This window comes from Ptiloglossa arizonensis, chromosome 5 (genome assembly GCF_051014685.1).
Source record: "Ptiloglossa arizonensis isolate GNS036 chromosome 5, iyPtiAriz1_principal, whole genome shotgun sequence".
Classification (NCBI taxonomy): Eukaryota; Metazoa; Arthropoda; class Insecta; order Hymenoptera; family Colletidae; genus Ptiloglossa; species Ptiloglossa arizonensis.
The window spans coordinates 684,983-698,344 of NC_135052.1; the positions used below are offsets into that span (position 1 = coordinate 684,983).

Below are 13,362 nucleotides of genomic sequence, written 5' to 3' on the forward strand. Positions count from 1 at the left end.
CGATTTCTTATTTTTAATTATACAGAGCACTCGAACCGTGATATTCAAGGGCTCGAACATTCTTAGCCTTACCCGCAGCGTGCGAAAAATCTATAAAATAACATCGAACATTAAATTATTCATCGATGGGGGTCTCGCAAATTGTCCTCCAGAGGGATGTCCGATACGGGTATGGAAAATGATTTTTTACCTAAAAAATTGGATCGCTGTATCGTACCCGGTCTTTTCGAAGCGATCAGAGCGAATAATAATTTTTGGTAGAAGCGCGCAGAGCTCAGATTCGAATTCTCGAGACCTCGAAGGCTTCACGAACCCGTATAGCGTCGCATTCTGTCAATAATGTCTACGCTCTTGCGATATCCAGTTATTTTCAACCGAATCCAACGCATCGAACACCAGAAAATCAGATCGTACGCGCAGAGTCGGTCCGCAAAGTTCGTGTACTAATTGGTACGCGTTTATGTTCGCGCAACGCGTTAAATCGTGAAAATGCTCGTTACGAGGGAAAACAGGCACCATTCTCATTCATCCCCCGTATCGCAAAATTTCTGAATCGGTTGAAGGCGGCTCCATTGGAAATGAGGTTACGGGCCACAGGTTGCGCATCACTGATCCGCGACATTCACCGTGTTTCCCAGGGTAAACGTGTAAGCGAGGGTACGCGCGCGCAGGTGTGTAGATGTGCCCGGCGCATGCGTCGGTGTGTATTTATTCAGGGTGTAACAGGTGGATGACGTCACGACCAGGATAGCGCACCCCCCGGCCAGCTAGAAGGGTGCCCCTCCGATCGACTCCTGTCCCAAGCTCCGCGAGTTTCGACTTCGTCGCAGAACTCGATCTGCATCGGGTAACGCGTAGTACAGCTGTCAATTTTCGCTGCACGCGTATATGCACGTTCCCTTGCAGTTTCGCTCACCGCACCTACGACAACCTCGTTAAAAGCACGAGGGGCGACCAATTCCCAAACGGTGTATCGCAAGCTTTTCTTCCACCTGAAAATTGTGGGTTCTTTCGTATTTTTTCGCGAAGAAATAATTGTGCGTAATACAGAAGTATATAATTTTTGTAAATGTGCATACTACGTTGAAAAATATCGTTTGGAGGAAAAATTCTTTAAAATATCGAGAGGATGTGCACTCGTTAGAGTGTGTACAGAGTTCAGTTTCAAGTTTTGTAACATTGACGATTTTTCTTCGAAAAATTTCTTAAAGACCGTTTATACACAGTTCGATTTCCGGTTGAAGTGAATGTAAGTTATTATTTAGAAGCGTGACAACATTATTGCAAGAATTGAACCTGCAAGGACGTTTCTCTTTAAATTTATCCAGTTGTGTAAAAGTATGAATCTTTTTTTTATGCTTTCCAGTATTGTCTCCTGCTTAGCATTGTTCTCAGTATAGTCAGCCTTGAACGAAGTAAATGGTAAAGATGTAAGCTGGAAGTTCATTTCAGACGTTTACTTTTGTGCGTGCTCGAAACAAACACTATTTAGGAATTTTTCCGTTTCTGATTTTCATTTTTGATTATATCGTTTCGTTATTAAAGTTACTTTCTCCGACGTGAATTCAAGTTCGTATTTACATGTCGATAAATTACCTTACATTAACGTCTCGAACCAAACGGTATTCGCTACCGCTGACAACCTCCTTAGCAAACTTTGTATTAAATTCTGCATGATTTCTAGATCGCTATCGCGATTAAATTCATACCGTCTATGCAATATCTTTCTCCCACAATTTACGGTATCGCGTACTCTACGATATCGCATGAAAACTGAAATAAAAAAAAAAAAAAAAAAAAAATGTTGTTTAAATGGTAGTATTTTTAGCTCGATCTCCAATTTTCTATTCTGTATTCGATGAAATCTCGCCGCAACGCGGTTTCATCGAACGCGGTTTCCAGGAACGCATTTCGAGGATCCAGGTTGAATAAACGCATGGAAATCGCGACCAATTAAAAACGAACGCCCTCCAGCTTGTGATATCGATTTTCGAGGGGCTGGAACTGACGACTTTTTCGCGACGTAACGAACCGCGGTCGTCGTACGAAACGTATAACCGATTATCGTGTTTTTCCGAATTATCGATGGCGACTAGTCACAACGGCCGAGATGCGCATTCCGCGGTACTTTTTCTTTTTTTTTTATCGTTCCGTTTGACGAGACACGACCGAGTTCGCGATAAAAATGCGAACAACAAAAGCCCGCGTCAAAGGTCAGACGATGACTAAGAATCTGCAACGATAATTCGATGGGAAACATCGAGAATCGCGAAGGGAGAAAATCATTTCGCTTAGAAAAAAATGTTCTTAGATATCGATGCGTACGTGTATTACTTCTGAAGATGTCATTCGTTTCGAGTAACGTTATTTTTGGTAATCGATACATTTTTTGGACGCTGAAAATGCTGTATTTCGAGAAACTAATGTTCTCTTCCGTACACGAATAACTACATTTGGCACGAATGATTTCTTGTGATAGAAAATTTAGCCGCCGAACGTGTTCGGCATTCTAATTAGTAATTTTGTTATTATTTATGATTCCTGAACTTGGAGAGTGGTATATGTAACGTAGAGAGAACTCGTAGAGGTAGGAAAGGAACAATATATTGAATTAAAAATTTTTCATCAACGTAATATTCTATAGAGACGTTAAGACAAAGTGTATTTATTTATATTCAAGTATCGTTGCAAAAGATTCTTCTAAAAGAAATTAAGCTTTGAATAAAATTATTCCAACTGCTCAAGGCCACTTATAGTATTCTCCGCACTGTTCCAACTTACAGTGCAAACCTACAAGCGCACGTTTTCTCTGTTCATCGAACAGAAAGCCAATTGAATTTGATTCCGATATACAAACATTCGAAGCAGCCAGAGAAACAGTCAGCAATTCTATAATTCGTAGACGATATTAAAATCGAACGTAACGAAATTTAACAAGGAAGCGTATAAGGAGAAAAGATCCTACAAATTTCCAAGACACGCGAATATGCTCTTGGATTTCTATGAGGCAAATTTCTCGTTGTACGAACGTTTTATAATCGTTATAATTTGTAGACAAAACAAAGGTTAAACGTAGCAAATTACCAAGAACACTGAGAAGTAAACGGTGGCTATGCGATCAGAAAAATAGAATAATGCTGCAGCACTCGATGACTGCTACTTTATAGTTTTCTGAAACAAAATCGTGGGTGGAAAAACTGGAGGCTGAGCGGAGTACAGATATATACTGCGTTTGCGCAGCACAGGTATTAGGCACCCTACGGTGCAGGGTACGCGCGACAGTGAAAGTAGCGCGTAGTCGAGCGCTGATTGGTCGATCGGCGGCCGAGGTACATTGCAGCCTGGCACCCTCGTGCCTGCACGGCAAGCTCGTACGCCTTCAGTCAGTGGCGGACCGTCGACGCTGTAGCATCGTTTAGTGGTGCGCGCGCGCGTGGATAACGTTCGGCGTTCAATCGACGCAAAGGAGAAGAGAAGAACAGTCAATGGACCGTGGATTCGTGGATTTACGTAGAGGGCTGTTTTCGAGCTGGACTCTTGGAAGAATTCGGTGTTAGTGTGCTCCGAGTGGTGATCCAACGCGTCGGATATTATCGTGTTCAGTTCGTGCATCGTATTAGCTCTTACGTTTTCCGACGATGCGCACGTGCATGCGAACGATCGCTTCGTACGATGGAGCCGAGTGAAGCGCGTAAAACAACAACGACGCAGTTTCGTTTGTTCTGCAGCGACAACTGATATTCGGCGGGCACGTGTCTGTGTATGTGGGTGTGTGTTCACGCCTATGTGTATGTGTGTGTGTGACTGGGTGCGCGGAACAAGGACGGACAGAGGCGGCGAGAAAACGAGAAAGTAGAAAGAGAAAAGGACACGAGAAACTCGGCCGAGGAGAAAGAGAGACCGGGAAGGTTGGAAGCGTGGAAAACAGAAGGAGAGAGAAAAGACGTGGACATATCAGCGGAACGGAAAAGTGGAGCGAACAAGAAAGAGAGTCGCTCGAACGAACGTACACACGTTCCGTTGTGACCTCAATACACGTACTGCTGGCCATCCGTTCTCGTCGATCGTGCGCAGCCTCAGACACGGGAATTTCGCCAGTGAAAATCATGCATTTCTACCACGGCTACTCGGCTGGTTGACGTTCTCGAACAACGCGCCGCGTCCGAGAGAGAGACTGACCGGCTGCTGGCTGGCTGCGCGTCTCTCTTTCTGTCTCTCTCTCCGTCCCGCCCGCCTGCACCCGCTGCTGCGTTCCCTTTTGCGCGATCGTGACCCCGTTTCTTCGATGACCGACACTCCGTCGCGGCTGCTTGGCCGCCATTAGTGGAGCTGAGAGAGCAGGGGAGAGAGACAGAGAAACGAGAGCAACCGAGGCGAAACGAAGACGATCGTAGTCTCCCGTCGAGAGCTCCCGTCTGCACACGGGCACGACGCTGTTGCGAAGAGGAAGAGGGGCAACGAGGAAAAGCAACGCGGCCAAGCGAGACGGACGACGCGTGAGACCTCGGGGGACCATGGACTCTTGACAGTGAATCGATCCTCCTCGGCTGCCCTGACCTCGTATTATTTCCTTGCCGCAATTTCGGTCGACGAACGAATTATCGAGGTCAACGACTAGTGTAGTGCCACTCTCTCGTACTGTAAACAGTGCACCGTCGGTGGAGTCTCTTTCTCGCGCGTGTTACAGCGTGCAAAGTCCGTGACAGGCCTGCCGTCCCGCGGACTACTATCGCGCGGAGCCCCGGTGGACGGGACGGACGCGTTCGCTCGTTCACGGTGCCCGTGGTAGATTTTTTCACCGGAAGTGGCCGAGAAAATTGATACGGTGGAGCCGAAGGAACAGCACACGCTGGTCCAGAAGGCGGAGCAGGCTGGCGAGATGCTGCAGACGGTGCCCCGTGTGCCCGTCGCGGGTGTCCGCCGACGATGGGGCAACAGGCACACCGGGAATCTACAGGACTCCAGCCCGGAAGTGTCGAGCAGCGGTGTACTATCACCACCGCCGAATTTTCAACCCTCCACGCCGGAGAGTGCCGCAGTCAGGAACGACGAGCTTCAACTTTGGGATCTGGATCTCCATAGGGGACTGCAGACGAACGGGGATCATTATCGAGCTACCGTCACTGCCACCACCACCACAACAGTGTTGCCAACGGTCAACGATCCCGCGTCGCCGTTTACCACCCCCGTCGAAGGTTCGTCTTGTGACTTTTATCGTTCCGTAGAATTTGTGTGTCGCGCGAAGCGAGAGTCGTTCGGACCGTTTGCCGCGGAAAGTTGTTCCAGAGGGCGCCGTTGTCTCTTGCGCGATAGAAATCGGGACCGATCGTCGGACGTTGCGTTTCGCGGGTTTTTATCTCGACTTGGATCGGTCAGTGTCCACATTCGAGACTACGACGGTTCTGCTGGTCGATCCGTTCTATTCGTGACGAACGTTCGAAGACGACAACAGCCGAACGTTTCATATTCAACCCTTTCGACTCGAGAGCAGATCTTCGCTCGCCACCTAATTCGGTGTACTATTTCCGATCCGGGAAAACTTCACGGTTTGGAATTCAAATTGGAATTTAAACGTTACGTTCTCGCGGAGTGTAAACCCGCACGTATGCGAACTATGTAAAAATGTTTCGTTCCAGATGAATTTTACGACTCAAAGAATTTTCTCGAGGCGTCGGTTTCTGGTAGCAAAGAAGCCTCGAGCGCAAAGGGTTAGAACGTTCCGAGGAACTTGTTTTCGTAATTCACGTAACGTAGGTATCTCGTTCGGACGCTTTCGCACGATCGATCGCGTTTAACACTAGACCCGATTGATTGCGCGAGTAGTTTAAGGTCGAACAGAAGAAATATTTAAACTGACCCACTTAACAGTCTCGACCGTTCGAGTCGTAGGTTGTAACGACCCAGAAAGTTACGAGTATACTTACCCGTCTAAAAGTTTCGCGTGTTTTACACCGAGTACGTCAAAAACTTCGAGGTTCAAACGAGTTGAACATTTCGCGTCGGTTCGAAGTTTCGTAACAAGTAAGTCATTCTTAGCATCGATGCAAATACGGCCGTGCATTCGTTCCACCTATTTCTTTTTCGTTCCCGTAAAACTGGTTCCACGGTACCAGTTACGCGACGGATATTACGCTCCGGCATTTAAGGCGCTCGATTCACGAAATACCTCGCCGAACGAGCGGGGAAGAAAAGAAACGAAAAGAAAAAAGAATCGACGATCGCGAGACGGAAAAATCGTTGAAAGCCGATGAATCGAATGTCCCGGGAGATGACGGGTAATCGTTCGCAGCGTTGCAGCGCAAATAATCGCGATAACAACGAAACGTCGATACAGATTAAAAGCACGCGAACGAACAATAAGGATGGACTGCAAAGCCGGCGGGTACGCGTTGAAAATGGTGGAATTGCGCAATGGGTGGCAGGTATGGTGCAACGTGGCGCAATCGATGACGCCTTTACGGGGTCCTATGAGACTGGACGATTCTCTCCGGCTCGTGTGGCCTCGACCCGATTTCCTCGCGAAAAAGGGAACAAGGCATTTCGAGAAAGATATTTCACCGCTACGAACGACGAAATATCGGCCGACGAGTGGGTCGATCACCTTTAAAGGTCGTTTATTGGCTCGTAGGGAGTTAACCACCTTGCTTACTCGAGACTTATCGTGATTTTTTATCGGCCTCAAGGATCCTCCGTTTTCTGAAAACTTGCTCGATTTTCTCGAAGAGTTTTCCAGTTCTTCTCGTCTTTTTTTCTTTCTCGCGACTTTTCGTGTTCTGGAAGTCTTGTGCGATTAAAACCGCACCGCGTACACGAGCGATCTTTTACGGATTTTCATCCGTAAGTGTACTCATTTTCAAAATTGTGTCGAATTGAAGTGAACTAGGTTGTTCGGAAAGTCATTTCGTTCTTTTTTTTTTTGGTGAAAATGAAATACGATTTTTTTAGAGTGTATAAAAATTTTATCAAATTATCTCCATTTTAAAAAACGAATTTCCAAACAACCCAATATTTTCAAGAGATTGAAGCAATAGGGGATAATTAAAGTCACTGCTAGGGAACGCAAAGGTCTCTTCAAGGTTATTTAATTTTTTTTTTTTTTTTGTACAATTGTAGTACATATCTTTTCCAATTTCCATAGTATCTAACTGCAGTTACCCTTCTTCGATTACGAAGAACGTGTTTCTCTAGAAAAATTGTACCAAATGGTGTAGATAGATAAATTGTTAAACCAGTATGTACTTTCAATAATTTTCCCGATTGCATAAAATACTTAATTATCGATCGATCGAATCGATTGTCGATGATCGAGGTGTGTCTATAAAGACGATTTTTGAGCAAAGGAAGATTGCCCTTGTCCTCGCGCAGGGACAAAATCGGACAATTACGCTCTAGCGAGTTATTTCTCGCGATATTTAATTGTCAACCTTCGTGGCCCTGTTATTTAATTACCGCGGACCACTGCGTCCGAGTTATGACGTGCATCGCGACGATTTTGACTCGAAACTTTGCCGCTACATCGTCATTAAAACAAAAGAGCTTATTATTCTTCTTTTGTCCCTTTGTGGCCTGGGCTTAAACAATAGCGATCGATTCTCAAGTCTGAACTTACGTTCGCTTCTTACCTAACTCTGCAAGGTGATTCTGAATTTAAAGAAACCGCGCGAAGCAGTGTTTTTTCAAACTGGGGACGAGGGAGAAAAAAAATGTCGTTCAAAAATGTAAATTTTCTTTCCAAGCGGATGGAACGTAACCGTTTCCCTTCATCGATCACCGTATCCGTTTTTCTTCATTTTGTGCAACATTTTGCAATTTATCCACCAAGTTTTCAATCCGTTACAAAAATCTCACTCCTTCGATCGATGAAAGGAATCACTGACGATACTTCTGAGAATATGTTTAACTTTCATTCAAACGGCAGAAAAGCGACGTTGAAATTTATGAATAGACAGATGTTCGTTATGCTACCTCGTAAATGATTTTCCACGACAGTTTGTCATGTGTCTATCGACCTACCAGTCCTCTCTTTCATTTAGATGGCAGAAATTATGAAAGATGTATTAGAACCTCTCGATATTCATATAGTATTGGACACTTTGGAAAGGATGATGGCCTGTCAGTTGAATATCCAGGGTATAGACTAGGTGTGAATCATCCTTTCCCAACCAGGTTTCTCTAGCTTCTGGAATGTTCATGTTGCCACACGTGGTTGCATTCTCGCGCTGGTCGAGGATTCCCCTGCTGTCGTCCAAAGCTTTTTTGTTTCCGTTGTTGATTCCAATCTTGTCCAGTTGTCGCAACAGACTTCCATAGCCATCGTTCCAGCAGGTCAATACGTATAACTAATTTTTTCTTTCCTATTAATGTCTTTTTGGGGCACAAAGTTATTTCAGAGAACAACTCGATGACATAGTGGATTGTATCCTGGATTCGTCAACTGTTTCCCAATATTATGACGCAACACCGATTTTTTTATTTCTCGTCATAGTTCTTGGTAAAAATGGTACATGGTACGAAACAAAAAACAGAATAGTGAACCCAACTGTTTTATAAAAATATTTCAAATAGCTCACAGAGTACTCCACTTCCCATTCGGAACACATTTCGAGTGATTTTTGTATGTTGGCTCTCTAACGATTGGATTTCATTTAATATGTCTTCGTCGAACTCGCATTATTGATAGGATGATCTCATCTATTATCCTTCTCGTTAAGAATTTCAATCGTATGATCCGGCATTGCATCATGCCTACTCTGGTCCAAAACAATTATTTTCAAATAACGATGTGTACAAAGGTTGAGTTCGTAATGTCTACAAATTTTATTCAAATGAAGAGAGTTAATAATTTCGTCTTTTGAAAAATAAGCGACGAAAGTTCAACATCCCCTAGATTAAACTGTCGTGCGACAGAAAAGTCAAGAGTGTGTGCTTATTCTGCGTTACTGCTAAAGTTCATCCGAAAGATTAATTTGGATTCAAAGGATTAACGTTTATTGCACAATGTTAAATTTTCATGCTCCGACTTTTCATCTGCTTTTATCCTAAATACCAACCAACCCGTTTGAAATTCCAAGGATCGCTTCAACCGGGTCTCGCTTTAAATTCTGATCTTGAAGAAAATTCAAAATTCCGATCTCTTTGGTTTCTAACCCCTTGCTGTTTTACATGCTTGCGGTGTTTGATTATTAATCGGTTCTATTTTAAATTCTGATTTCTTTCCGCTTCAAAGAAAACTCTAAACTTTAGCTTCCTTTCGCTTCGAATCACGATCGTTTTTCTATTTTAAATTCCTGACCTGCGAGTCAATGGGTTCAATTTTAAATTTCCATCTCCGCTTTAATCGGCCCCTATTTCAAATTCTCGGTACTCGGTCGATTTTATTCGTAAAGGTATATGTAACGCTCGAGGGTTTGGTTGAATAACAACTAAATCCACCCGTTCGTCGTGACATAACCAGTATATTTTGTACTAATTGTTTCCTTTCTTTTTTTTCTCTCTCTCTCTCTCTTTTAAAATTTCGTCGCGGTGCAATAAAGACGTGAAACAAATCATTGGTTTGTTCGGGAAAGTCATTTTGTTTGTTTTTTCGTGGAAATGAAACACGAATTTTTTAGAGTGTATAAACATTTTATTCAATGATATATTCTCCATTTTGGAAAACGAAAGGACTTTCCGAACAACCCAATAAACAAAAATAATTAAAATCTTCGAAAATATCCTAACCAATCCCGCGGATAATTATGTCTTTTAAGATCAGATCTAGAAGATTCTGGAAAATTGATCCGAGAAGATTGAAAATCAGTAGGGTAGAATCGATACGAACTTTGTGGAAAATTATTTTCGATAACCTTAGAAACCTCGTGTTTTTTTTTTATTCTTTCTTTGATCTCTTAATCGAAAAATTCTTCTCGAGAAGATCTAGAAACATCGATGTAAGTTTATCCCAAAAGTTTATTACCAAAACACCGGTCTGTTATTCTCGTTGATTACATTTCGCAACGGTTAGGAATTATAATTACGCGTTCGTTTGCAATTAAAGGCTGGCGACAACTGCCTCGTGGTATTTGCAAGGAGATTAGAGAACACGTTGAATCTCTTCGTGTGATTACAGTGACGTAACGCACCTGTGCCCTGCAGTAATCTACGCATCAATGACTTTCGTTAAAGGGTTTCTGGGTTCTGCAATTACGGGTAACTGAAAGCTCTAAATGAGATTTTGGTTTTACCAAAAATAATAACCGTCGAAGATCTAATAGTACGATAGCGAGTGCACCGAATTTTGATTCTAACTCAAACATTGTTACTTTTGGTTTGTTTCACTGTTATTTCTTTTCAATAGAAGGATATGTACATCGTATCGGGAACAACTGCAAAAAGAAAATTATGAAAAAGTGTATAAAAACGAAACATAAATAAAAGATTTTCTTTTTTTTTTTTTTTTTTTTTTTTCAAGAATTGAGGTTGCATATTAACGAATGGAATATTCAAAGATGTACATGTGCGATGAGTCAGATGTAGATAATGTTTAACTCTCGAAGTACTGGTAGCGAAATTATTAATTTATACGCATCCCAGTGGAAAGTTTTAGGTCGAATGTTCGCACGATATTTACACGATTCCCGTTTCTAAACTACTTTTTTTCTTTTTTGTTTCGTTTTACGATTTCTTTCTCAAATAATTATTTTATTTCAAGTACGCGATAACAAATAACGATTACGAGCGAAAATGATATATTTGCAATGTGAAAACGGACAACGCTTATTCTAATAATCGTACAATACTTTTGTTTATTTTTTTTCGCGAGAATTACGAATGTGTTACACACATTTATCGCTTCTTATCAATTTCAGTGCATATATCTTCTCACCTTGAACACTTTTGGGATACCAAAGTTATTTTTGTTCTTTGTAATTTATCATCTATCTATACGCCGGCGTTTACAGTATGTATAGAAACATTGAACTTGATTGTCGAATACCGTGACGTTGGATTAAAGGTTATGGACATTTTGACCGAGACATCGTACGAATTTGTCTTACTTAACACTAAACGTACCAAGCGGGGTCAAATGACCCCTTTTGAAAATTTACTTTAAATTCGTACATTTATCGTTATTCCTGTCGGTCATTTGACTTTCTGTAAATTCTTATATCATCCGATTATTCAATTTCCCACTTTCTGTTTTTCTCGTAGCTTATTTTTTACCGACAAAAATTCTTTATCTACCTTACGTGCCACGGGGGGTCATTTGACCCCGTACGAAGTTTACGTATTTTTTAGCAGTTTTCCAACTGGAACCTTAGTTCTGAATTCGTACTTGGGACGCGATGAAACCAGACTGACGTCAATACCGCTCAGCGAATTTGTCGCGATGAAATTAGTCGAACCTTTCACCAACTGTGGAAGAAATATTACAACCGAGAATTTTTTTACGACTTCATCTTTGGCTGGAAAATTATTGGCGAAAAGGACAACGTTAATGGGAACAATGCGTGCGAACAGGAGGGAATTGCCCGCACTTGCAAAAACAACGAAAGATGATTCGAAACTTCTTTCAACAATGACGTACAAATCGAACGACTGTACGCTAACGATTTATAAATGAAAACCAAGAAAAAAAGTAGCGATATCGAGTACCAAACGTAAAACCGTAAAAATCAAGAACAATGGAAAGAAGACACCCGAGACGATCAGTTACTATAATAAAAGCAAATTTGGCGTCGATATAGTTGACCAAATGGCGCGAAAGTATAGCGTAAAATCGAAGTGCAATAGATGGCCTGTACAGGTATTTTTCAATATTTTCTATCTGGCTGGAATCAATTCGTGGATACTCTATCAGGAAACAACTGGATTGGAGCTATCGAGGCAATCTTTCCTGTTACAATTAGCAGACGAGCTTGTTACAGAGTACCTCGAATTTTGCGAAAAAGAAAAGGAAAATGAACGAGAAGGAGTATCGAGCAGCTCCAATAATAATTCTCAATCCAGGAAAAAATGTCAAATAAGATTGTGCGCGGGCGATAAAACAACACAAACTTGCATAATTTGTAAAAAAATTTGTTCGCGGGAAATGTACGAAGGAGAAACCCATCCTGTGTAAAAAATGTAATTGGTCGATTGTTTTGTTTGTAACGATAAAAATACGTGTTTCATTTTGTACGAAATCAGAAACGATGTTGCAAATTATTTCCTTTAATAAATAAAGAATTTTTTACGAAAAATCTACGTTTATTTCATAAGGGGTCAAATGACCCCCTATGGTAAGATTAGGTATAGAAAAATGCCGGTACGTTTAGTGTTAATTGATGCCTATGGCGTGATCTGCCGACTGTATGTATTCTTCGATGCAGAAGCATAGTCGGGTCGCCCTAAAATCAATAGTGTTGGGAATATAGGGGAGTGCTGTGACTCTACTACAATTTAAACACGTAACCTAACTACGAGACAAAACGGTCCTGAGAAATGGGTCACTAATGACCCTACGTTCCCGTGCACATTATTTTCTTTTTTTTAGTAGACGAAACGTCTTGAAATTCGTAACGTAGAAAAATATGAACGATTTAAATATCTCTTTCCATCGATTCGTTTATCGTAGAATTTTAATTAACAACTGTTAAATTACACTCTTTGTGTATCGCTTTGAATACACCAATCGCTCTCGTTAATAAATCCCACCGTTTCTAAATTTTATCTCACGAAGATCACGTTGCTCAAATTTTTACGATTGTTCTTCCGTATCGCGTTATTCTCAGCACGTAAAGAGCAGTAAATGTCGTATATTTATTGCCGCGATACTCTCCTAATTTTTGTACCCGACGAGCAACATACTCAATCTATCGGGATCAACGTAAACAACTTATTTTTGAATTAATTAAAATAAACGCGACGACAATGTTTCCAGCTCGACCGTGTGCGAACCGTCTCGTTGCAAACGAAATATGCGAACGAGACTTGGTAAAATGCAAAAATCGATATACGTGTCACAACCGTGTAACAATATTTACCAAGGTACACCGAAGTGACGCGTTCCGTGTTTAATGGTAATTTTTAGTCCGAATTAAGCTCAACAGGTGAAACTATTTTTTTTTTTTTTAACTTTTTATTCCACCGTGCGTAACAATACCTCGCTCGATGTACGAAAAATCACGTACCGGCCCGTCTGTAAACAAAATCCGAGCGGAGAATATTTTTATCCGTTAAAGCAACGAAGGAGGTTAACGAATAGAACGGAATAGCGTTAAGCTCGAGTGGAAGAAACACAGTGGTGGGGGATGACCCCTGATCGCGAATCCGAGCAAGCGATTTATCAATATCCGAGGCGTTGCTGCAATACGTTTCGTTTGTTCTAGAAGCTGATGGATC

General features: G+C 42.0%; 1 protein-coding gene across 2 annotated transcripts in view; it reads left to right on the plus strand.

Annotated features, from left to right (window-relative positions):
• Ecr (ecdysone receptor) overlaps positions 1 to 13,362 on the plus strand; it is a 245,080-nt gene that overhangs the window by 187,178 nt on the left and 44,540 nt on the right. The window contains exon 1 of one of the 2 annotated variants that reach the window (XM_076311654.1): positions 3,366 to 5,195. The exons of the other annotated variant lie outside the window; for it this stretch is intronic. Within the exon in view, the coding sequence (XP_076167769.1) occupies positions 4,880 to 5,195 (316 nt within the window). The 5' untranslated portion in view covers positions 3,366 to 4,879. Of the gene's footprint in view, positions 1 to 3,365; positions 5,196 to 13,362 lie in introns of those variants that run through there. 2 annotated transcript variants of the gene reach the window in all.